The following is a 27,023-nucleotide window of genomic DNA, read 5'->3' on the forward strand; positions in this document are numbered from 1 at the left end:
TATGTCCTTCCATTCCCTTCTGGTTTGCAGAGTTTCTGCTGAAAGATCAGCTGTTAACCTTATGGGGATTCTCTTGTATGTTATTTGTTGTTTTCCCCTTGCTGCTTTTAATGTTTTCTTTGTATTTAATATATTGTGTTTCTTCTTGGATTTGTCCTGTATGGGACTCTCTGTGCTTCCTGGGCTTGATTGACTATTTCCTGTCCCATTTTAGGGGAGTTTCAACTATAATCTCTTCAAATATTTTCTCAGTCCCTGTCTTTTTCTCTTCTTCTGTTACCTCTATAATTCGAATGTTGGTACGTTTCATGTTGTCCCAGAGGTCTCTGAGAGTGTCCTCAATTCTTTTCATTCTTTTTTCTTTATTTTGCTCTGCAGTAGTTATTTCCACTGTTTTATCTTCCAGGTTACTTATCCATTCTTCTGCTTCAGTTATTCTGCTGTTGATTTTCTCTAGAGAATTTTTAATTTCATTTATTGTGTTTTTCATCATTGTTTGTTTGCTCTTTAGTTCTTCTAGGTCCTTGTTAAACGTTTCTTGTATTTTCTCCATTTTATTTCCAAGACTTTAGATCATCTTTACTATCATTACTCTGAATTATTTTTCAGGTAGACTCCCTATTTCCTCTTCATTTGGTAGGTCTGGTGGGTTTTTACCTTGCTCCTTCATCTGCTGTATATTTCTCTGTCTTCCCATTTTGCTTAACTTACTGTGTTTGAGGTCTCGTTTTTGCAGGCTGCAGGTTCGTAGTTCCCCTTGTTTTTGGTGTCTGCCCTCAGTGTCTAAGGTTGGTTCAGTGTGTTGTGTAGGCTTCCTTGTGGAGTGGACTTGTGCCTTTGTTCTGGTGGATGAGGCTGGATCTTGTCTTTCTGGTGGGCAGTACCGCTTCCGGTGGAGTGTTTTGGGGTGTCTGTGGCCTTATTATGATTTTAGGCAGCCTCTCTGGTAATGGGTGGGGTTGTGTTCTTTTACTGCTAATTGTTTGGCATAGGGTGTCCAACACTGTAGGTTGCTGGTGGTTGAGTGTTTCTTGGTCTTAGTATTGGGATGGAAATCTGTGGGAGAGCTTTTGCCTTTTGATATTATGTGGAGGTGTCTGGTGGATCAATGTCCTGAACTCGGCTCTCCCACCTTAGAGGCACAGGCCTGACACCTGGCCGGATCACCAAGACCCTGTCAGCCACATGCCTCAGAAGAAAAGTGAGAAAAAAATAAAGAAAGTAAAAAATAAAATAGAATAAAATAAAATAATGTTATTAAAATAAAAAATGAAAAAAATTATTAAAAATAAAAAAATTAAAAAGTATTAAAAAAGGAAAAAAAAAAGAAAGATAAAAGAAGAGAGCAATGAAACCAAAAAACAAATCCACCAGTGATAAGAAGCGCTAAAAAGTATACTAAAATCAACCAGCAAACAAAAAAAATGGACACATAGAACCCTAGGATAAATGGTAAAACAAAGCTATACAGGCACAATCACACAAAGAAGCATACACATATGCCCTCACAAAAAGAGAAAAAGGAAAAAAAAAAAAATATATATATATATATATATATATATAAACAGAAAAGGGTAGAGAGCAACCAAATCATTAAACAAATCTACCAATGATAATAAACTCTAAATAGTAAACTAAGATAAACATAAAACCAGAAAGAAATTAGATGCAGAAAGCAAACCCCAAGTCTACAGTTGCTCCCAAATTCCACCGTCTCAATTTTGGAATGATTTGTTGTCTATTTAGGTATTCCACAGATGCAGGGTATGTCAAGTTGATTGTGGAGATTTAATCTGCTGCTCCTGAGGCTGCTGGGAGAGATTTCCCTTTCTCTTCTTTTTTCTCACAACTCCCAGGGTTCAGCTTTGGATTTGGCCACGCCTCTGCATGTATGTCCCCCTCTCGTGTCTGTTCTTCACCCAGGCAAGAGGGGGTTAAAGGAGTGGCTGATTAGGGGGCTCTGGCTCACTCAGGCCAGCAGGAGGTAGGGGTACGGAATGTGGGGCAAGCCTGCGGGGAGAGAGGCTGGCATGACGTTGCAACAGCCTGAGGCACACTGTTTTCTCTGGAAGAATTTGTCCCTGGACCATGGGATCTTGGCAGTGGTGGGCTGCACAGGCTCTCAGGAGGGGAGGTGTGGAGAGTGACCTGTGCTTGCACACAGGTTTTTTGGTGGCTGCAGCAGCAGCCTTAGCATTTCATGCCCATCTCTGGTGTCTGAGCTGATAGCCGCAGCTTGCGAGTGTCTCTGGAACTCTTTTAGGTAGTGCTCTGAATCTTCTCTCCTTGCACACCCTGGAACAATGGTCTCTTGCCTCTTAGGCAGTTCCAGACTTTTTCCCGGACTCCCTCCCGGCCAGCCATGGCACGCTAGCCCCCATCAGGCTGTGTTCACGCCGCCAACCCCAGTCCTCTCCCTGGGATCTGACCTCCGAAGCCGGAGCCTCAGCTCCCAGCCCCTGCCCACCCCGGCGGGTGAGCAGACAAGCCCCTTGGGTTGGTGAGTGCTGGTCAGCACCGATCCTCCGTGCGGGAATCTCTCCACTTTTCCCTTTGCACCCCTGTTGCTGTGCTCTCCTCCACGGCTCCGAAGCTTCCTCCCTGCCACCCCTCGTCTCCGCCAGTGAAGGGGCTTCCTAGTGTGTGGAAACTTTTCCTCTTTCACAGCTCCCTCTCACTGGTGCAGGTCCTGTCCCTATTCTTTTATCTATGTTTTTTCTTTTTTCTTATGCCCTACTCAGGTACGTGGGGAGTTTCCTGCATTTTGGGAAGTCTGAGGTCTTCTGCCAGCGTTCAGTAGGTATTCTGTAGGAGTTGTTCCACATGTAGATATATTTCTGATGTATTTGTGGAGAGGAAGGTGATCTCCACGTCTTACTCCTCTGTCATCTTGAAGGTCTCTCCTGATGTGGTTAATGTTAATGAGATATTGATCCACTCTGCATCTCTGGAATAAATCCCACTTGATCATGATGTATGATCCTTTTTAATGTATTGTCGAAATTGGTTTTCTAATATTTTGTTGAGGGTTTTTGCATCAATATTTATCAGGGATATTAGCCTGTAATTTTCTTTTTGTGTGGTTTTCTTGTCTGGTTTCATTATCAGGGTTTCAGTCCTCTAAAATTGAGTTTGGAAACATTCCCTCCTCTTCAATTTTTGGAAGAATTTTAGCCAGCTAGGTTTCAAACCTTCTTTGAATATTTGGAAGAATTCATCAGTATAGCCAGCTGGTGGTAGACTTTTGTTTGTTAGGAATTTTTAAATTACAAATTAGATCTCCTTACTCGTAGTCAGTCTATTCAGATTTTTTATTTCTATATGATTCAGTCTTGGAAGATTGCATATTTCAAAGAATTTATTCATTTCTTCTAAGTTGTCCAGTTTGGCACATAATTGTTCATAATAATCTCTTACAATCTTTTGTATTTCTGTGGTATCATTTGTAATACCTCTTTCATTTTAGGTTTTATTTATTTGAGCCTGCTCCCTTTTTTTCTTAGTTAAGTCTAGTGAAAGGTTTGTCAATTTTGTTTATCTTTTCAAAGCACCAGCTCTTAGTTTTATTCATCTTTCCTAATGTTTTCTAAGTCTTTCTTTCATTTATTTCTACTCTGATCTTTATTATTTCCCTCTTTTTACTAACGTTTCCCTTCAATTTTTTTTTTTCTGGTTCTTTTAGGTATAAAGTTAGATTGTGTATTTGGATTTTTTCTTGTTCCTTGCGGTAGCCCTGTACCTGTATGATCTTCCCTCTTAGAACAGTTTTTGCTGCATTCCATAGGTTTTGGAATGCTGTGTTGCCATTTTCGTCTCACAATAATTTTTTATTTCCTCTTTGATTTCTTTTTTGACCCATTGGTTGTTAGTAACATGTCTTTTTATTTTGATGTATTTGTGATTTATCCAGTTTTCTTCCTAAAATTGATTTTTAGTTTCATACCATGTGGTCAGAAAAAATAGTATATTGGTATAGTTTCAGTCTTCTGATATGTTTTGTGATCTAATGTGTGGCCTATCTTGGAGAATGTTCATGTGCACTTGAACATGTATATTCTGCTGAATTTGGATGGAATGTCCTGTATATGTGTATTAAATCCATCTGATCTAATGTGTCATTTTTTTTTTTTTTTTTTGTGGTATGTGGGCCTCCCCCCGTTGCGGCCTCTCCCGTTGCGGAGCACAGCTCCGGACGCGCAGGCTCAGCGGCCATGGCTCACGGGCCCAGCCGCTCCGCGGCATGTGGGATCCTCCCAGACCGGGGCACGAACCCGGTTCCCCTGTATTGGCAGGCGGACGCGCAACCACTGCGCCACCAGGGAAGCCCTAATGTGTCATTTAAGGCTAATGTTTCTTTATTTTCTCTCTGAATGGTCAATCCATTGATGTAAATGTGGTGTTGCAGTCAATTTCTCCCTTTAGGTCTCTTGATATTTGCTTTATATATTTAGGTGCTCCTAAGTTGGGTATATATATATATATATATATATATATATTTATTTATTTACAAATGTTATATCATCCTGCTGGATTGACATTTTTATCATTATCTAATACCCTTCTTTGTCTTTTACTACAGTCTTTGTTTTAAAGTCTATTTTGTTTGTTATAAATATAGCTACACCAACTTCCTTTTTATTTTAATTTTCATGGAATATCTTTTCCATCCCTTTACTTTGTCTGTATGTGTCCTTAACATTTGAAGTAAGTCTCTTTTTTTTTTTTGAAGTAAGTCTCTTGAGGCAACATATAAATGAGTTTTTTTTAATCCATTCAACCCCTGTATGTATTTTTATTAGAGAAGTTATTCTATTTACATTTAAAGTAATTATTGATAGGTATATACTTATTACCATTTTATTACTTATTTTCTGGCTATTTTTGTAGTTTGCCTCTGTTCCTTTCTTCTCTTGCTCCTTTCCCTTGTGCTTTGATGACTTTTTTTAGTGTTATGTTTAGATTTCTTCTTTATTATTTTTGTGTACCTACTGAAGGTTTTTGCTTTGTGATTAACATGATGTTCACATATAACAGCCTATATATATAGCAGTCTCTTTTAAATTGAGAGCAAGTTAGGTTTGAACATATTCTAAAAACTACATTTTTTACCACTGCCATCCATGTTTTATGTTTTTGATAGCATATTTTTCATTTTTAAAAGTTTATGTATGTCATAACTAATTATTGTAGTTACAGTTAATTTTACTACTTTTTTCTTTTAACCTTAATAATAGCTTAATAAATGGTCAGTCCACTAGTTTTACTGTGTATTTACCTTTACCAGTGAGATTTTTACTTTCTTTTGTTTTCTTGTTACTAGTTAGTGCCTTTTCCTTTCAGCTTAAAGAAGTCCCTTTAATATTTCTTTTAAGGGTGGTTTAGGGATGATAAAATCCTTTAGCTTTTGCTTGTTTGGAAAATTCTTTGTCTCCCCTTGGATTCTGAATGATAACTTTGCCAAGCAGAGTATTCTTGGTTGGAAGATTTTTCTTTTCAGCAATTTGAATCTATCATGCCACTCTCTTCTGGTCTGCAAAGCTTCTTCTTGAAAATAAGCTGGTAGTTTTATGGAGGCTCCCTTGTACATAAAAAGTTGTTTTCCTCTTGCTGCTTTTAATATTCTCTCTTTAACTTTTGACATTTTTATTGTAATGTGTCTCTCTCTGGGTTTGTCTTATTTGTAACTCTCTTGTCTTCCTGGACCTAGATGTCTTTTTTCCTTCCCTAGGTTAGGAAAAATTTCAGCCATTATTTCTTTGCATAAACTTTCTGCCCCTTTTCTCTCTCTCTTCCTTTTTTGTCATCCCTATCATGTGTATATTAGTCTGTTTGATGGTGTCCCATAAATCCCTTAAGCTGGCTTCACTCTTCATCATTTTTTTTTTCTTTTTGCTGCTCTTACTGAATGAATTCCATTATCCTGTCTTTGAGTTTGGTGTTTTTTTCTTCTGCTTGATCTAGTCTTCTATTGAACCCCTTTACTGCATTTTTTCAGTTCAGTTATTGTATTCTTCAGCTCTGTGACTTTTGTTTTGGTACTTTCTTATATTTTCTGTCTCTTTGTTGAAGTCCTCACTGTATTCATCTGTTCTTCTCTCAAGTTTGGTGAGCATTTTTATGACCATTATTTTGATCTCTATATATCAGGTAAATTACTTATCTCCATTTCATTAAGGATTTTTTTTTTAATCTTGCTCTTTCTTTTGAAACATATTACTCGGTTTCCTCATTTTGCTTGCCTCTCTGTGTTTCTATGTATTAGGCAAAAGAGGATACCTCACCCAGTCTCGAAGGAGTTCTATTGTGTAAGCAGTGAACATTATTGTTTGACCTTGCCCTAGCTCTTGGTGGTCTCTCAAATCTTTGTGATTGTTTAAGCAGTGTGGTTTATTCTTGATAAGTTCCAGTTTTTGAGGTTGTGCTAAGCCCTATCAGTGTTCAAAGGTAGGGATCTCAGTCAGCCCCTAGTTTCAGACTGATTTGAAGCCAGACTCTCAGGCAGCAGCTTTAAAGTATGCAAATATATATAGTCTGGTGGGACCACTGTTGTTATCTTTACTGACCTCCAAACCAGGTAATTTGGAGGTGACAATTGTAAAAGTCAGGGCTGTAGACAAGTGTATATGCTCTTTTCTGGGAGGTACTGGTGAGCTGTAGCAAGGCCCGGGAGGGTGCAAAGATGGCATTCCCCTAGCCTAGGTTCCCTTAGAGCTCCTCTGTAACCCCTAGATTTGTGGAAAGCCTGAAGCTACTCCTTGCACTGAGGCTCTAGGACAAGAAAATGGGCTTTTTTAGTGGAAAACTGGGGGTGTGTTTCAGTCTGCTATGTCATGGGGGTGGTAGCCTGCCAAGAGCTGTGATGCCTAATTGTTTCAGTCTCCTGAGGCCCAGAAATTCAGGCCTCCCTGGCCACCAGGGCCAGGTACTCAAGGGGCATCACCTGTATTGACGGTCTGCACCTGCGGGCTTCATTGGGGCCACAAGATAGTGTGGGTGTGGCTAGCAAGGAGAGGGAACACAACAATGGCACCCACCAGTGCCTCTGTTTCCTGATGATGTCCAAAGAGACCCTGTGCCCTTGGCAGTTGCTTTAATATTAGCTAATGAATCCCCTGCATATGTGGTCTAGGTGCTTTTCAAACTGCTGCCTTTTCTCTGAGTCTTAGGGTGAGTTAGTCTGCATGTGAGCCCTTTAAGAGCAGACTTCTAGTACCCCACAGCCTTTTGGGTCTCCTGAACCTAAGTCCTACTGGTGTTCAAAGCTGGTGGTTTTCTGGGCTCATTTCTCCAGGTCCCAAGGGTTGGGTGTCTGTGTGGGGCACAGACTCCCCGTTTCTTAGGGAGAAGCTCTGTATTGTGAGATTCCTCCCGTCCATGGGTCACTGCGTCAGAGGTGGGGTTTTTGATGAGATTGCATCTCTGCCTCTCCTACGTGTCTCATTGTGGCCCTTTATCCCATGTTGTGGAGGAGCTCTTCTGCTAGTTTTCAGGTCTTTTTCAGAGGGAATTGATCCATATGTAGCAATAGATTTGGTGTGTCCGTGGGAGGAGATGTATTCAGGATCTTTCTACACTGCCATTTTGAATCACCTCCTGAATTGTAGTATAATTTTAAAGAATGTTGTATAGAATTTATTTCTTCAAGGACATTTTAGGTGTTTGTCACAATTAAATCGATCTGGTTTTCAGTTAATACATCAATGTAATATTTGTAGTTTCTTTGAAAACATCTCTTATTTCATTTATCTATTTGTCTAATGCTAATACTTGACACCTACCCATACAATTTTTATTGCTAGTCAAAGTACTCTATTTAATTGTTTGAAATGAATCAGTCTCTTTTAAAGACCCAAATACTTTTCTGTTCTTGATTCACATATACTCCAAAAAGGTTTACTCTATTGTATACCAGTTTTGTAAGTATTTTCAGTTATAGTCTAGACATTACCTTTTTTTAAGGTTCCTTGAGGGCATTATTCTAAGTGAAATAAGTCAGACAGAAAAAGATAAATACTGTATGATCTCACATGTGGAATCTTAAAACAAAACAAAACGACAACAAAACTGGTTATTTTTTCTTGAATAGAAACATATCAGCATTTATTGGGATGCCTGATTCAAGTCGCAGATTTAGCTTGTATAGTTCTTTATCTAATTTGAATTAAATGACTGATTTATTTTAACTTACTTTTCCCTTCGTTATCATGTTGCTCTTATTAAATTGCATTTCTATTCATTTATGAGTTTTCCTTTTAGTTTCTGTCTTTTGCTAGAAACAGTAGGGAAGGGGACTGGGTGTGTAATGGCCTAAATAATTATTATCTCAAAGCCACTGTGGGTCTCTGTCCAGCCTACTAAATTGAAAATAATTTTCAAAGCAGAAAACGAATTTGATGGCTAACTTCTGTACAATTATTTTTTCATGTGGAGGCTTGCCCTAAGGAAAGTAAAGAAAAAAAAAGATCAAAGTTAAGTGGAAAATGAAGTCATAATATTTAAATGAATTGGTTACTCTTCAGCTTGTTTAGATAGTGAAAATGATTTCATATGTGTTAAAGGGTTTGGAGATAAATCAAAGATTAACAAGTGAAATTTCACTGTGTAATAATTTACATGATAATTCTTTATGATATAATTTATTCAATGAATATAATTATGGATATTTCAGTATATCTTTTTTGAATACTTAGCGTGTATTCATATTGCTGTAAATGAAGACAAAGCTACAAAAAGGAACATTAACTACCCTCAGGAAATTTTCAGCCCTTTAAAAGGTTTTATATTTTAGAGTTCTTATATTTTCTGGCTTTGGGCTAGTTGTTTTATATATGTTATTTCCTTCAATACACACTTAATGTTAATTATTCCCACCTTACATATAAAGAAGCAGAAGTTCTCTCCTATTTACCCTCCACTTTAAGAACCTCAGCAGTAATTTTTTTATCCCTGATTAACTTGTTGGCTGCAGGAAGCCAGCACCTCCCTGCCACCCCCCAAATTCTAACTACACATTCACCTTCTCTACCTGGAGGTCAAATAGGCATTGCAAACTTGCCATGTTCCAATCAACTTTTGTGCTTTTCTACATCTCAGTGAATGGCAACCCCATCCTTCCCCAAACCCTGCTCAACCCACAGCCTCCTACATTTCGGCTGATAGCAACTTCATCCGAACAGTTGTCAGGCCAAATGTTTTGGAGTCAGTAAGTCTTCACTTCTCTTTTTTCCTCACATTCTGCAGCATGTGCAAAACACACAGAAAGTTCCATCATTTCTACCTTCAAGATAGTTCAGCATATGATCACTTCTCAATGCTACCATCCTGGCCAAGCCATCTTCTCATCTGGATTACTACAGTACCCTTCCTAATTAGTCCTGCAATTCTGCCTTTTCTCCCTTTTGGTTTATTCTTAGTGAAGCAGCCAGTATTCCTTTAAAGTATAAGTCAGATCTTGGCACAGCTGTGCTCTGAATGCCGAAGTACCTGCCATGGCTATAAGAACCCCCATTTTCCCTGCATCTCCCTCCTTGTCACTCACCCCCCCCACCCATTTTGCTCCAGTCACATTGGCCTCTTCTTTGCTCCTGGGTCACACCAGACACCCTGCCAGCTCAGGGCCTTCATACCTGCTATTCCCTCTGTCCGGAGTTCCTTCAGTTAACTCTGACACATTTTCTCAGATCTTTATTCAAAATCAAATTTTTAGTGAAGCCTTACCCAAACATCCTGTTTAAAATTGTATTCACCTCACAAGACTCTCTTGAATACTCTTTTTTCCTTTCTTTTTACATTTTTCTCCATTGCCTTTATCTCTTTCACATAGGGTATGTCTGTTATTGGTTTATTTTATTTATTTATTTATTTTTTTTTTTGCTGTACGCGAGCCTCTCACTGTTGTCACTGTTGTGGCCTCTCCCGTTGCGGAGCACAGGCTCCGGACGCACAGGCTCAGTGGCCATGGCTCACGGGTCCAGCCGCTCCGCGGCACGTGGGATCTTCCCGGACCGGGGCACGAACCCGTGTCCCGTGCATCGGCAGGCGGACTCTCAACCACTGCGCTACCAGGGAAGCCCTATTTTGTTTTCTGTATGTTCCATGTAGATTGCAATAGATATTTCACAAAGGCACAGATTGTTGTCTGAATCCAAAGAGCCTGGCACGATATTGCACTAGTAGTTATTAAACAAGTGAGTATTGCTTGAGTAATGGGTGGGCATGAGTAAATGAAGATCCTTTGTTCACTTCACCTCACCAGCCTCTTAGTCCGGTCATGCTGACCTACTTGAAGCTACTTACCTACACTCTGCTCTCCATTGTCTCTGGGCCTTTGAACATTTGCTCCCAGTTCTTGAGCCTATGATTTCCACTCCTGTCCCTCCCCATTCACTCTTTTTCAACTTACCTCAGGACCCTTGGACCTTCAGGGCCACAATTTATTGGATAAAACTTAATCTGACACTCTCACTTGACATCATGCCTTATAACCCAGTGCCACTCTGGGTTAGGAGTGGTTTCTGGGGATTCTCCGAGTGTCCCCCACATATTTCTGTCACCACAGTTAACATGTTGCCCTTGATTTCACTGTTTACTTCTCTCTTCTCTGTATACATTCACCAAGGTCAAGGGCCATGTTGTATTTGCCTTTGTAGCTTTCATACTTAGCATAGGACTTGGTGGGTCAGTGAATGTTGCTGAATTAATGGAATTATGCTCAATGGTTTTACTGATAGTGTTGCACAATCCAGATGATTGAAGACCACTGTCTAGAGATGTCAGTGAATATTACACATATTACATTGTCTGTCTATGTGTTATTAAAAATGGATCACATTTCAAGCCCTTCCAAAAACCCTCCAGCATTGTTTTTAAAACTTGGTGATTTATAAATAAAATGTACTTTAGAGAGACCTGGGAATCATAAAATGAGGCATGATAGAATCCTTCTAAGAGTAAAAGGGCATTGGCAGGTGATAGCAAAGTGAGATAATATTATTTGAAAACATTAAGAGGAACAAAGTTTCCCATAATTAACTTCTATGCCATATTAGTAAGAATATTCAACTGTAATTACAGTGGATATACATTTGAAAAATCAGATTACTGCAATGAAAAAATGTAACAAAAAAACTCAGGGCTCCATTTTGAATACAATGTTCTGTTTGGTTCCCATTGTCAGTGTAATATTGGTTAATGAAAAACAGCAGTGGCCCTTATGGGCACAGGCTCTATTTTAAAATAATCAGGCTAATTCGGCAAAGAGATTTATTTAATTAGAGCTTCTGACATAATAAAGCTGAAGGTATTTTGTGCCGCTTTGCTTTATTTTTAAGTCCCAGGAGTCAAAACTGATATGAAAATGTTGCAGGTCTGGACAAACTGAAGGATATGAAAAGAATTTTACTCTTAATGTATGAAATTGTGCAACTGACAAGCTCTCATATACACCCAGTTTGTAGTAAATGATTTAAAGGCATTAGGAAAGGAAACACATCCAGCATGTAGTTGATGAATTTCACTGAGAGCTGAATCATCAGCATTGACTCATTGCCTGCTGGTGCTTATGGTGGCTCTTCAGTGGGTCAAAACTCATGCCTCCTTTCCCGCTTTAAAAGTTGTTGACGTGATTATTAATTTTCAACATCAAATGATAAAGACAAAAGTAAGAAGCATGTAAATGTGCTTCTATTTTATGGTACTTGGATTTACATGTAAAATCAGTGCCTAATAGAGCAACAAGTGTGTTGAGATGACATTCCAATTTTAAAGGGTGTTTCTTCTTTAGGGTAACCACTATTAAAAGAAGAAATACAATTTTCACAGTATTTTTAAATATCTGATGACCAGCAAGATTGAATATCATAATGTAGACCTTTTCTTGTCTCATATACATGGGTTATAGTATAGATTAAAGCGTCTCCAAGTATTGTAACGTGTAAACGCAAACATTCAAAAGAATTTCTTTGTTTACTAGAGTCTAATGCTGGTGCTCTTAGTATATTTCTCCATATGGTCACACACGCACACACACACACACACACACACACACTATAACATGGTAAGTTCAATATTATACATGCAAGCCACTTTCATTCTGTGGCTATGTGCTGTCCTAAGACCCTAGAATCCTTCGCAGTCAGCTTTCAGAAAGATGAAGGGAGCGTGGAGAAGGCACATACAATTGTTAAAGTTACTGGCCGACAAATGAGAAGGGTCACTCTTCCTTGTATTTCATACTCAGATCTCATTTGACAATCGGTCACATGTCATACCTTGACACGAAGCCTGAGAAATGTGGCCTTTAGATGAAGAGTCGCCTTTTGCACCCACCTCTGAACCGTGGAAGGGGAGAACGAATGTTGATAGACGGAAAGCCGCTTCTGCCTCAGCCCGTGTGTGTCGGACGGAAAGGCTCTTAACCTCCAGTCTCTCAAAGACTCAACATTTAGTTCTCTCCTCCACACACCGACAGTTGGTGTGAAGTATACCTGAGTTTTTGAAAGGATTTGGCTCTTGGAAAACGTTCCTGATATATTGTCAAGACTCTACTATGCTTCAGTATCCTGGTCACATGCTAAATTTTGTCTGTCTTTAAAAACGTGGACCTAGAACCACAGGTAGTACTCATCGCTTAGTGTTTGTTATGATTAGGCGAGTGTCATAATTTTCCTCCCTGGTTTAGGACCTTACATTGTCGTGAATACAATACTAGCTTGCCTTCTGTGTTTGGAGCTCTGGCAACCCGAGTTCGTCTTGAGCTGTGACCCACAAGTCTTTCATATGAATTCTGCCCCACGTGGTGACCCTGTTCCTTTCGCGTGTTTACCAGGTGCTTGCTTCTTCTGGTTAACGTATTCACCGCCTGACCTCCACCTCTGTGGCCAAAGCAGTTCTGACATTTTCAGCAGCTCTTTTCTTACCTTTAGGAGACGTATTTATTCACCATAAATAAGCACTCTGTGAAGAGTGGGGCTGCATATTATTAATTTTCCATATTTAACTTCATTATTTCCATTGTTTGATATGGTTCTTCCAGTTTTCATAATGATGCTTCAACATGATTTTATCTATAGGCTTACGTTAATTTAGAATAACTAATATAAATTTCATTTTTATGTTTGCTTTTGTTATTTTATTGTTATAATTTTAAAAAGTGAAATTTATTTTACTTTTATGACTTTATAAATGGTTCATGATTATTGCAGTATAAATACATAGGGCAAGGAAAAGGAACTAGAAGTTACCTTAAATCTCAATACCTAGAAATAAGTATTTTGACCACCAATCTTTTGTAAATTCTATCTATACACATATATGTGTAACACACTCACACTGATATAATTATGACAATATAATCTACATCATTTTTATCAGTGACTTTTTTCTCATGGATGGTATTTTTGCTGTTGTTAATGATAAGGAGCCTACTTACTACTATTCTCTTTTTGTTGGTCGGGTAGATTCCAGTTACTTTCCTTCTATAAATAATATTGAAATAAATATTTCTGTACAGGATTTCTTTCCTCCAAGTGCTTTCTTGTCAATGGGATTGAAGCCTCGTTTGGAATTAGTCTGTCTGCTAGTTTCAGTTTCAACTCTTGTTTTTTTTTTTTTTTTTTGGCGCCTTCTATAAATAATATTGAAATAAATATTTCTGTACAGGATTTCTTTCCTCCAAGTGCTTTCTTGTCAATGGGATTGAAGCCTCGTTTGGAATTAGTCTGTCTGCTAGTTTCAGTTTCAACTCTTGTTTTTTTTTTTTTTTTTGGCGGTACGCGGGCCTCTCCCTGTTGTGGCCTCTCCCGTTGCGGAGCACAGGCGCCGGACGCTCAGGCCCAGCGGCCATGCCTCACGGGCCCAGCCGCTCCGCGGCATGTGGGATCTTCCCGGACCGGGGCACGAACCCGTGTCCCCTGCATCGGCAGGCGGACTCGCAACCACTGCGCCACCGGGGAAGACCTCTTGTTTGTTTTGATGGTTCTCTAGGACTGTGCAGATCAGATCCCACATTCTTTTTTCTTGATAAATTCATTTTATGCAGGAGAGTTTGGGCACTAGCTTTTTATTAGAATGTGTACATTTTCCTTCCATGCATTTATTCAGTTTAGTGCCTGGTAAATGGATGTAAAAGATGACTTTCCACTGGAGAGCTCACTTTTTATCAAAATTTACATATTACAGTCTTGTAGAAACTTCTTTTAAGGATCATGAAACTTATTCCACATGGCACAGTCTTGTCCAAAAAAATCTTTTTTTCAAAGTCTTATTTAAATTTGAGTATCTGATCTTTCAAGACCTATTAAAACAACGTCAGATCAAAGAAAATGCCATTAGTTTGATAACTAGCTTTTAGTAAATCTATGCTAATTACCAATCTCTTTTTGAAAATGTTCTCAGACATCTTCTTTGCAATTTATTTTATGATTTTACAGAGACTGCTATCTCCTTAATTATTTCATAGTTTTTGTAGCACACCATTTCTATCTGCAAAAAAACATATATATTATCCCTCTTCACTCCTGAATACTGTATTTTGGCCTGATTTCTCAAATGTTACTGAGAACATATGTGAGATGTATTCTGGAAATGACAGTGTTGCTGAGTTCATCACTCACAATTTGCCTTTACTGGCACCATCCATTTGTTTTGTATTGAATGCCTAGCCTACTACAGGCATGTACTTGGGAAGACATTAGGACCATAATGGTGGGTGAAATAGACATACTACTTCATCTTGTGGAACTTGCAGTTTAGTGAGGCGTCAACTGTTAAAGAAATACATCTACAAACAAATACAAGGTAACCGCCGAGATGAGTGGTAGGGGAGGTATGGTGAGTGACATGACCTAAGAGGTTCATTGGCTACATTGATCAAGGGGAAGCCTTCAGGACGGTTTCCCTGAGAGAGGGTTGAGCTGAGAGCTCTCGGATGAGGGAAGAACATGTGAAAAGGGCTGTGATAGGAAGGAGCATGTCACACTTGACTAAGTCTCAGAATGCCAGATCAAGAGTTTTGGTCCTTACCTTGACAAAAGTGAAGTGTCAACACACAGTGGAGGGACTTCCCTGGTGGTCCAGTGGTTAAGAACCTGCCTTCCAATGCAGGGGGTGTGGGTTCAATCCCGCATGCTGCAACTAAGACCCAAAGCAGCCAAAAACAAATACATAACGATTTTTTTTGAAAAAGAAATGCTTTTAAAAAATACACAGTGGAGTGATGTGGTGACATGCATTTAGAAAGAATCTCTGTGGTTGTAATTTGGAGAAAAGCTGTACAAAGCAAAAGGAGGTGTAGGGTTCCAGTTATAGGCTTTTGCAAGAGTCCATTTGCAAAAAATGATTAATTTAGGTTAAGCTGGCTGTGGTAGTGGAGATGAAGAGAGGTAGATACATTCTGCAGATATTTGGTGGGAAGAATTGAAAAGGTTTGGTGACTCATGTATTAAGTATTTACAAACAGAGGAGAGGAAAGCATCTAAGACGATGCCTAAGTCTTCGGCTAACCAAACGCAATGGAATTTGGTTCCATTTACTGAGATGTGAAAACCTGAGAGGCCCTGTTTTGGTGAGAAAGGTCACGGGTTTGTTTTGGAGCAACTGAAGATGTTAATCACCCAGGTAGATGTTACATTCTAGAATCACAAAGGGTACTTTAGTCTAATATGCTCGGTAATTTCTTTGAATAGTTTTCTAAAGTTTGCAATTCTCTTTAAAACAAGAATTTTAAAGAGTTTATTGCTCTTTATTTTTGTTTAACATATTATGAAAAAGAAAATTATTCAAAGGTTTAAAAATACACAGTCTTTTATGGGATTCCTCGAATACTTCATAACTCTAGTGAGTAGGCTTTGTTCTGCTTTGTATGTTTTTTATTTGCATATTTTGGGCAGCGTAATACAGCTATTTTCATCTTTTCCTAAGTAGAGTGTATTGCTGTGAAGGACTAGTGTTTGAATCAACTGTATACCAAATGATGTAGATAAGGGTGAGGTATAAACAGTGAGAAATTATAACTAGTAGGACATTAGAATGTATGGTGTTCTTTGCAGACTATAAACAATTTTTAACGTCTGAGATAATAGGATTTTTAAGAGACATTTAAGGACAATTACTCCTTGTCCTGCATAATGTTTTACGCTAACCTCAGTCACAGGTTTTTGGGTGATATATTAAATATTTTATAAAAATTCAAATCTGAATATAAATGTGCTCTGCAATCTGAGTCCCTGACTTTCTTCTGATTATTTCGACTGTTGAATGTGTGTTGCCGATATATTGTGTTAAAAATAACAAAGTCCTAGAGTTTATGGAAGATCCTTAAGTGGCTTTTCAATGGCGAGTTGATTAGCAGGTGGTTTGAGTTTTTCTACCCTGCCATCCTCACTCCTTAAATAAGGGCCCATTGTCTTTTCTTATATGATTAACATGAGACCGAAAACAAAATTAAAAAGGTTTTTTTTTCCTGGAACAGAAACGAGTATTACCAAAAAGAAAATTGAAGCAATATAAGATTTTTTTCTAATTTTAATTGTGGTATTTTATTGTTTTTTTATGCTAACAACATTTAAATATTTCCAACTTTAGTCAAAATGTGAAAATGAATGCTTTCTTCATTAAAAAAAAATTAATGTCTTATCATTCTTTTCATAGGTCTCATATCTTTTGGGTGAACCGAAGTCTACCTTTATGGGGCTTACAGGTTATGTACAATTTTGTTTTATTCCTATATTTCTGGATTTATTTATATTTTACTGAGCAATACTACCGGGGAGAAAAGTTTTGACATTAAAAATGAGTTTTGGTTTATTGTTTAATTAATCGTGATGCACATCTTAAAATTTTTATTCCGTTCTTCACGTTTACGTGAGCCCTCCATTCTACCTTTTGAGAATTTCCTCATGATCAGGTTTAGACTTCAGAAAGCTTTTGAGGATCTGAAGGAAACTAAAGTAAACCCAACCTTGTTTGAAGGCACAACAAGTTCCCCGAACTACTTTAGGCATTCCTAAAGTCTTAGGTTATATCATCTTTGAAAAAGTAATCAAAAGCCCATAACCACGTCTGCATTTTTTACATTATGTGCTCAATGTTCGGAACATGGTAGAATCTCAATAAATAATTGTTAAATGAATAAACAAATGAACAAACAGTTCGTATCACCAATAGGAAGAGCTTGGTCCCTAAGCAGATAATTTTGTAAATAAAACAAAAAGTGTGCCCTGGCATAAAAGCAGTCCTGTAAGAAGGAGTAAGGAGACGTGTGGAGCACAGTGTGTCTGAACTACCTTGTTGCTGTGTTCCCTGGAGTCCTCTGGATCTCTCTTTGTTCCTTTTTTTGTTGAATTTCATGCCAGGCAAACTTTTGACAACTTCCCATCTCCTCTACTCCTGTCTCTTTCCTGCAGATACTTTTTAGTTTCTGTTGTTTTTCAAAAGCAAAAATCATTCAAAGAGGAGAGTCTCTAAGATTAAAAACAGTGGAGTCTGGAAGAAATGGGAGGACTCTAAGTCTCACTGTGTATAAAAAACCTTTAAAATACTTTAAAATCAAATGTTTGGGTTGTCTTTTAAAGTCAGGATGACTGTGAGGTCTGTACATTTTATATGTGACAATGAATTATTTCAATTATGTATGCATTGTGATTATAACTATGAATCAAGTTGTTACTATGTCTGCATATTTTGTATTTTATTGAAGTCAAGTTGTGTTTTATGTTTTTTCTACTGACTTTCATTTCAGTGCCGTAGACACTTGTAAAGTAAGTTAATATTTTTATGAATAGTTATATATGGCCTTGAAATATATTTTGATCTGTTCAAATTGCTTTTATCTGATAGTGATATTCTTTCTAAAATAATAAAAACACTCGTTTTCACATAGGATTTTGGGCAATTCATGCTAAAGGTGGTCTCAAGATCATCTAACAATGTGTACCTCTAGAAAAAGTAAGAGATTATGATTTAGAGAATTTGTGGAGAAAATTGAAAAAGTGAAAAATTTCTATTTTAATGTCTGTCTACTGTATGTACTTCTGGACTTATTTTACTTAGATTGTCATGCATTCATATGTTTTTAAATTGTCCTTATATTTTAATATTCACCTAAATCAAAGTTTTCATTCCAACAGGAGTCAGAATCTAAAACTCTAGGGTATCTGCCTTTCTCATGCAGATTGACTTTACCCTCACAAATCTATGAACAAATATATTTGTTATCTCAGTTATTTCATGTTGATGCTTGCTTATTTTGATTATATTCCTGTCTCCTGAAGTGCTTAGGGTCTTTAACACAAAACAGTTTGGATGTCTTTACTGGTTACTTTTTCTGTTGCAATCATAGCTCTTTGGTAGCTGAGCAGAGGAAACTGTATACAGAGTAGAGAATAGAGAGAAAAGTGGAAGCTTGTCTAGGGGGCTGCAGGATGCCCATGTCCAGCGGCAGAAGGGGAATTGGCTGTGAAGTCCATTCAAATAAAATCTGAAAGTATCTTGAAGTGCTGACATGGACTATTTTGTTTAGTGTTTGAGGATGTTTCATTTTGTTTGAGGTGGGTGATAGGATGGAAAGTATCCTTCAACTCCAAGCTTGTATTCTTTTATTTTCTGAGGGGAACTGCCATTTTTGGTGGGTGTACTGAGATGGTGGTGGTGTGGCTGGGGGAGAGCATTATTTGTGGTGGGACAGTGTGTGTGATTGTGTGTATTAAGAATACACACACAAACAAAACCTATTCTTTACATATAGTGAAGATTCCAGCCATCTGACTTTTCTAATCCTACATTTACTTTTGTGGTAATACACTTAAAAAAGACTTATTGAGGAGTATTAGAAATTATAAAAACTAAGCTGTAGTGCCTGGGACAGCCTGCTGCCTACCACCTGTATATAGAAATTAAAGTGCCACATAGCGCCCCCTATATCATATATATATATATATATATAAGTATATATGCATATACAGACATATATGCACATATATATAAAGTCAAAAGTATTGTAATCAGAATATATATTTTGATTTTGTTGTATTTTCTCATTGAAGGTATAATTTATATTTTAGGTTTCAGTGGCATTGATAAGTCTCTTTGAAACAATACTACTTGGTTATCTCAGTTATAAGGTAAGTTATTTTAATTAGAAGTTTTCTGCTGGTAGAACACATTACTAGCATTGACCCAGTATTCCTCTATTTATAATTCATACTCTGGGGATAAAGCAAGATCTTCTTAAACGCCTTTAACTATTTTGAACCTCTCCAGTATGTGATAAAAAGCTGTGGTAACATAGTAATGTTTTCCTTGGTGGCTTAAACATACTTCACTGATTCCCATGGGCTAATTTACCCATTACGTGCATGCTCATATGAGACAGGCAAATGGAATGGTTTGGCTTTTTATTGTTCTCCACCTCTTCTCCTGATCTGTACAGGAAACACTGAGGGAGAAAAACGTGTCTGTTAGGAATTATTTTAATGAATTCCCTTTATTTTTGGCGAAGGTTTGCTTGGCTAACCCAATTTAACAAATGTTTATTAAGTTCTTATTTGATGAAGAGCACCACACTGTGCATTGTTTTTTTCTCAATGAATTTACAATCTAGAAAGGGGGGTGGGCAGGAGAAAATTATATAGACAATAATAATACAAGGCTGAATAATGGGTACTTCCTATGAGGTGCAAATAAAGTCCTGTGGGACTTCATAGAGGGAGGTCGTATGGGGTGAAAAGACTGATTTAAGCAGAATCCTTGAATCAGTAACTTCACTAAAGAAAGATGAAAAGGCAGCACAACAGGGATTTATAGAATCAGCAAAGGCGTAAAAGAAGGAATGTGCATATAAAATTGGAAGAATGAATAAGTATTTAGGTTTGGGCAGAGTATGGCATATGTGGGAAAATATTGGTGGAAAAAGATGGGACAATATAGTGAGGGCCTTGTACGGCAACTTACAGTGGGGAGTTGATGCAGGATGTTGAACACGAGAGTTCTATAATTGTAACTAAGTTTTAGGAGTATTAGTTCAGAACATCTGTGCAGCACAGGTCTAAGAGACATGGCACTGAAAACCACATGCTCAGTTAAGATGCATTTGCAGTATGAAAGGAAAACTTCGAGTGAAGCTTTGGCTGGGTGAAAGGAATACATTCAATGCGAGATAAGTCATGAAGGTAGAAACTAAAGAAATCATCAACTGATTAGTTGAAATAGATGAGGAGAAGAAAATGTCAAAAATCATTTTAAGATTTCCTAAATCCAAATGACTGGGGACCAGGCAGTAAAACCAAGAAAAGTTACATCAAGAAAAAAATCAGACTGGGGTCGAGATAGATGGAATAGTGGAAATGGTTTTGGAAATGATGAATCTGAGGTATTTTTGGACAAATAGCTGTGACATGCAGGCAATTGAAAAGGAGGATCTGGGACTTGCAGGAGAGATTTATTAAGAATTGGCAGTCATTTCCATAGAGATGATGAAGGAAGCATACAAGTCCATTAAGGATGGGATAGTAACCAATGGAGAAGAGAAGGCCCACGTTAACGAAGATGCTTATAGTGTGGCCATTGGAAGAACCGAGCAATGAGGGCAGACAGAGGAATAGGTGAGAAGCGTGAAAAGTCATCAGAATGGTTGTCCTAGTCATCACGGATTTCCAGTTCGCAGTTTCTGCATGTGCGATGTCAACAAGTGCACTCAAGGTTCTGTTTTGGGGGAATTCTTATCTACCATATAAATTTCTTTCTCACTTCATAATGTAAGGTTTTGAAGATAACATTCCCTAGACTACTTTTTAATCCAAAATTCAGGGCAAGAAGTCTTTACAAACTCTTTCACCTTTTCCGCTGGCTTCCTTTTTAAAATTCTCATTAACTCCACCTAAAGAACATAAGACCAATATCTAATAAGGTGAGACTGATGAATTAGAAAGGGTAGAAAGAAAAGAGTGAGTGCCTTCCAAAAAAAATACAGATGGATTGATTTAATATTTATGAGAAAAATAGGATGTTAGAAATGCCTAGGGAAGAAAAGTGTTAAATGAAAGCATGGGAACCTTGGAAAGTTTAGTAAGAAGCTTGAGAAAGGCCTTTGGGTTTACAATATGGGAGATCATTTGTTATTCACCCTTAAGAGCCCAATTTCAATGGAGTACAGTTGAGAGTAAAATTGTCAAATGAAGAATGTAGATTGACTGGTACAGGAGCTCCCTAGAGGCAATATAATTAGGTGGAAGATTGCCTCACGATGATAAAAATCTGCATCTTTTAAAGAGAGCAAGTAGAGGGGACAGGAAAAAATGATGGATGAAGCGAGGTTTATAAAAAGTAAGAATAAGCTAGAACAGGAAGTTGAGGACTACTAATTAGTTTTGGATACATTCTGTTCTTTTCTGAGAGCACAGGAGATGGAAAATGGTGCCTGAAAGAATATTTTGAAGTTAGAGGAGGAAGCTGAAAGATCTTGCACATAGCTGGTCACTTAATCCTAAATTACTTAGAAAGTACTAGCTTAGTGATGGACAGTATAGAATAAGATGTTGAGGAGGGCTCTTTTAATGGCTTATTAGTATATCTTCTTGTCAGAATAGGTGCTCTATAAATATGTACTGATTGACAAATCTGGAGTTTGGATACCTAGAAGAATAAAATAAAAATCAAGTAAATTAACATCCAAGATGTTATCTTATCTTCTAAGGTCTTTAGTATTCAAGTATGAGATAAATGTTGAATATGATACGCAAAAAGTGACATACTAAAAAATTAGGCATGTGGGTGTGTTTTTGTAATTTAATGAAATCTCTTCCGCTAGTACAAGAGTATGTACAAATGCATAAACCGGCCAAAATATTAATCTGCATTGGTGAATGTATGTGCTCCAAATTCTAACTAAAAAGTAATATGAAATTAACCTTGGTGCTTTGCTAATAATAGGCATTTAAAAAGCATGAAGAGATTCAAGATGGAATTATAATTTTCCATTGTAATTTTATGGTGCTGACATATGTAATCAATTAATTCCTGCCATTTATAAAATGAGAGCAAAGACCTAGCAAGTAGAGCTAGATGACATATAATATTTTCATTCTGACCTTCAAAAACATTAATGTCTAGATGGAGGAGAGGTTCAGGGGAAATGAGTCCTGTGTGTTACAACACAAAAGGTAAAAGGGAGTTATGTGACGTTGGAAGGATAGGTTGCTGTTAATTACCTTCTTTTCCTTTCATATATTCAGTCAAATTCATGAACTCTTCTGACCCTTTCAATAAACTGTTGGATACATTTTTTGCAATGAAAAAATTAAATAATTGATAACTATTATGGCATATATATAAGTCAAATCCATACAGCAGAACTTCAAATGAGGTCCTTCTCTCAAATTAGACTTTTAAGAAAAATTATAGACAGGTATGCAGAAATGGATATTGTATTAGTAATGAAATCCATTTCTAATATTGCTCTTTGATATTTCTAGTTCTGAAATATCAATAGCAAATCAACATACAATTTTCTCATATTTGTTTACATCTGCATATATATATACAGATAATGTATATATTTACATATACAACATATATGTATATATGCGATATTTAAAAATAAATGTAATACTTTATTTGTAAGTACTTTAGTTCTTAAAATTAGACTTTCTAAAATATGCATGACTTAATCCTTAACAGTTAAAAAAGTTTAAACTATCATGGAGACTATAGTTTTTTTTAAAATCAAAAGACTAATGAGTAAAAGCAAAATGAGCAAAAACTCTTAAAAGTGTATGTTGAGGTTAGCAGATAATAACTTACAAATCCCTGACATCCACTTATTTTGTCCTCTGTCATACAGAATTGCAGGTCTGAAGTTAAATCATCATTCAATTCATGTTTATTTATCGCTATTTGTCAAAATAGTCGCAGGGTTTGCCCAACAGGGAAGTTCTTATTCTTCTGTCAGATAGATACCCCCTATGTCTTTATCAGCTGCTTTCAAAATAGAACTCTATTTATACACACACATTCCTTAACGCAAAAGGAAACAAAAACACACCCTGGCATAATTTCCAAATCTCTGAAAACAAAAGTTCAGCACACCTAGAAGGCTTTGATTAAATCTGCAATTCTTTTTTCTATACAGTAATCGCTTTATAAAAAGCAACAGTTTTGAAATGTTAACATCATGATGGGCTTATTTCTGGAAAGAACAAAGGATTTGGACTAGGATGCCTAGATCCTGGTGATTTTGCTTACCATGCCATGGAAATGGTAAATCTAAATGTTGTTGAGTTTACATTCAGAAATACAAAAGACTGCCGTAGGGTTACTCCATAATTTAAACTCACTGAAGGAAAGTAAGTTATTAGTCTTTTTGGTTAAATATTTTAAATATAGGCATTCTTTTTTTTTTTTTTTTTTTTTTTTTTTGTGGTATGCGGGCCTCCCTCTGTGGGGGCCTCTTTTTTTTTTTTTTTTTTTGTGGTACGCGGGCCTCTCACTGTTGTGACCTCTCCCGGTGCGGAGCACAGGCTCCGGACGCGCAGGCTCAGCGGCCATGGCACACGGGCCCAGTCGCCCCGCGGCATGTGGGATCCTCCCGGACCGGGGCGCGAACCCGGTTCCCCAGCATCGGCAGGCGGACGCGCAACCACTGCGCCACCAGGGAAGCCCTTAGGCATTCTTAATATTATAGAAGGAAATGCTTTTTAAAAGTCCCATGTTCCAACCTGGGCTAACAACAACTAAATTACCATAAGTCTTATAATTTTTAAAGTGCTTTTTAGAGTTACGTAGATAATAGTTCCAAACTTGCACTTTCTTTTATGTTAAAAATAAAAGACTGGTACATCTTAGAAAATCACCTATTGTCCTTCATTTTTATTGCTTAAGGAAGGTTACATCCATACCAAATGTTGTAGAATGGTTAGGCTAGGTTTTATTTATATTTTACTGAATTCTGTCAATAAGAAGAGGAACACAGAGAGCTCTACACGCTTAGAATAGAAAAACCTACTTTTTAGAAACTTTTTTTTTCTTTAGGTTACCTTTTGGAAGAAGACTAATGCCTTTCATCTCGTTCAGGAAAATAAGATTAAGTGAAACAGGTATTTAACTTAATTTTGAAAGGCATGTGCCTGCCTTTTGGATCTTATTTCATGCTTCTCTATGTAGCGGCATTCTCCGGATTTAGGCTTTCTTTTTTCACCATAATTACTTTTATCATGTGGATTTATATGAGGCAGGCCCATGGGGACTCTCTAATAGCAAATGCAACTTTTGGATAATTTTTCTATCTATTTTTCATCAGCTCATCTTAGGGGAGATAATTTATGAATGTTCAGAAGACAACCTGAGATCTTAGAATTAAACCTAATGAATATAATCAAAAAGTTATTCACTTATTTTTAGCAATGAGTACATTGCCTCCCTGTATAATTTTAGATTGTGAAAATTAGTCCTCAGGGGGAAATTCCTTAATTGCTACAACACACACATTAGCTATGAATCAACAGGAGCGTGTTTGACATAACGCAGTTCTAGTTTTTATTGAAGAGCTTCAGACTGTCAAGGACTGTGTTAGGAACAGAGCAAAGAATCCTGAACTAAACAGATGCTCTCACCTGGACCTCATGACATTAAAACTAAGTGTTGATTAAATATATAAAAACAAACTGAAAAAAAGGAATGAGAAGGATGTTGATGTAGATCGAAAAACCTAGTGTGGGAATCTGATCTTGTCTGGTGTGTGTGCAATGAGGGGGCAAGGAAAGCCTCAAAACACTCAAAAGATTTTGAGTTAAGAGCTGAAAGATGTGTGTGAATTAACTAGACAAAGGGAAATTGGAAAGGAAGGTGGAGATTTTCCAAGTCTCTTAAAAAGCACGTGCCAAGGCCCTGGCAGATATAAGGAGTGGAAGGTCTTTGGAAAGAATGATCTTTAAAATTCAGGTGGAGAGGTCAAGGAGAGCTAAATGATATGTTGCCTTGTAGGTTGTAATAGAATCTGTGTTTCACTGTGCAAATGTCTGAATTGTTCAAGAGTTTCAAAGTGAGTGGGGGTGGCGTGGGGTGAGGGGTAGGTATTGGCACATGAGATGTGCCTTAGAAACCTATTCCTGGTAACACTGTGGGAGGTGAATGGGAATGGGGCAAGAAGGAAGGGGAGGAGACCGGTTAGGAGGCTGGAATGGGATTAGCGTTAGAATGAGAACCAGAGGACTCAAGATCCATATATGAATCAGGAAGTCTTATTGACGAATTATTCTTGTGTAGCATGTGAAAGGAAGGTGTAAAGAGTTGCTCCAGAATTTTTGGTTTCTGTTACTGGAGAACCAGTCAGGGCAATCATAAATTTTACTTTTAGGTAGTCTATTTTATTGGCATAGAGTTGCTTTTTAGTCTCTTAAGATCCTTTGTATTTCTGTGGTGTCTGTTGTAACTTCTCTTTTTTCATTTCTAATTTTATTGATTTGAATCCTCTCCCTTTTTTTCTTGATGAGTCTGGCTAAAGGTTTATCAATTGCATTTATCTTCTTGAAGAACCAGCTTTTAGTTTCACTGACCTTTGCTATTGTTTTCTTCATCTCGATTTCATTTATTTCGATCTTTATGATTTCTTTCCTTCTACTATCTTTGGGTTTTATTTGTTCCTCTTTCTCTAGTTGCTTTAGGTATAAGGATAGGTTGTTTATTTGAGATTTTTCTTGTTTCTTGAAGTAGGATTGTATTGCTCTAAACTTCCCTCTTAGAAATGTTTTTTCTGCATCCCATAGGTTTTGGATTGTCATGTTTTCATTGTCGTTTAAATTTTACTTTTAGACATACTACCCACAAGGTGCCTTTGAGGCATCTGTGTGAAGCAGTGGATTAGGCAGTGGAGATCTGAAAGAGATTCTCAGATAGAATATTGGTCTGAGCTAGAGATACAACATTGGAAGGCATTGGTTTATTATTGACGATATGTTGAAGTTGACACATAGATGAGATTACCTAAGATGGGTATATAGCCATGTACTCTTGAAATGCTTTCTTCCAGAAAATTTCTGTTGAGCTTTGTGGCCATAAGTTTAACAACTTATTTATAATTGCACCAGTAATTATACCAAGAAGGGAAGAATATGTATAAAATATTTGAAAGTTTCATTTATTCATTAACATGCTTATTGAGTCCAAATGTCATATAAACAAATATAAACAAATTTTTTTTAACTAAACAAATAAGTTTTATAAAATGTTACAAGCAGGTATCCAGGTAGTTAGTGGTGAAGGTATGGGGACTGAGACATTCCAAGCAGAGGGAGAAGTGTGTGAGCAAAGTTGTAAAAGTATGAGATAGCCTAGTGTGTTCAGAGAACTGCATCAAAATCAGTTTTACATGTGATGAATCTGTAGCTGAATTCAAGGTGGGCTAGGAATATAGTAGGTACAAAGCAAACCAGTAGCCAGAGTCCAAATTATGAAGCTTCATATGATGTAATGAGGAGTTTGGATGTTAATATGATGGCAATGGAAATTTGGCATTTTAGAAAGAATTCTCTGGCTTTAATATGGAAGGTAAATCAGAAGTGAACCCAACCAAGTCACATACCAGTCATGAGACCCTTTTACTGGTTTGAGAAAAAATCATAAAAATCAAACTGGTGTGTTATAAATGGAAATGAAGAGGGACATTAGAGATAGAAAGGCTTTTGGTTTACTATGAACTAAACTTTCCAGTGTGCCACAGCTAAGAAAACTAATGCTAATCTTGCTGTGTATTCGTAGAAAGATCCTGCCATATGACCAGTGGTAACTGTACTCATACCCCTCCCCACTCCACCCTGCCGTCTTCTTCTGGTCACATCAGTCTCTTTTCCTGTGCAGAATCATTGACATCAAGGAACGATGTACAATGACAAGTAAAAACACAGTAGGGAAAGAGTGAGCCAAGTGTTAAGCATTCTGGAAACTGAGTCATGTAAAAAACTGATGAAAAAAATGGTAATGTTAACCTGCACAGTAAAAAACAGGAGCTTCACATAATTAAAATCAATTATAAATGG

The 27,023-nt window shown here is 37.3% G+C and overlaps 1 protein-coding gene across 6 annotated transcripts in view; it reads left to right on the forward strand.

Moving 5' to 3' along the window:
* Positions 1–27,023, forward strand: part of KCNT2 (potassium sodium-activated channel subfamily T member 2) — a 395,778-nt gene that overhangs the window by 116,947 nt on the left and 251,808 nt on the right. For all 6 annotated transcript variants that reach the window (XM_055084010.1, XM_024130664.2, XM_055084011.1 and 3 more), the window contains exons 4-5: positions 16,648–16,696; positions 19,059–19,118. In XM_055084010.1, the coding sequence (XP_054939985.1) occupies positions 16,648–16,696; positions 19,059–19,118 (109 nt within the window). The remainder of the gene's footprint in view (positions 1–16,647; positions 16,697–19,058; positions 19,119–27,023) is intronic.

Source organism: Physeter macrocephalus, chromosome 4 (assembly GCF_002837175.3).
Source record: "Physeter macrocephalus isolate SW-GA chromosome 4, ASM283717v5, whole genome shotgun sequence".
Lineage (NCBI taxonomy): Eukaryota > Metazoa > Chordata > Mammalia > Artiodactyla > Physeteridae > Physeter > Physeter macrocephalus.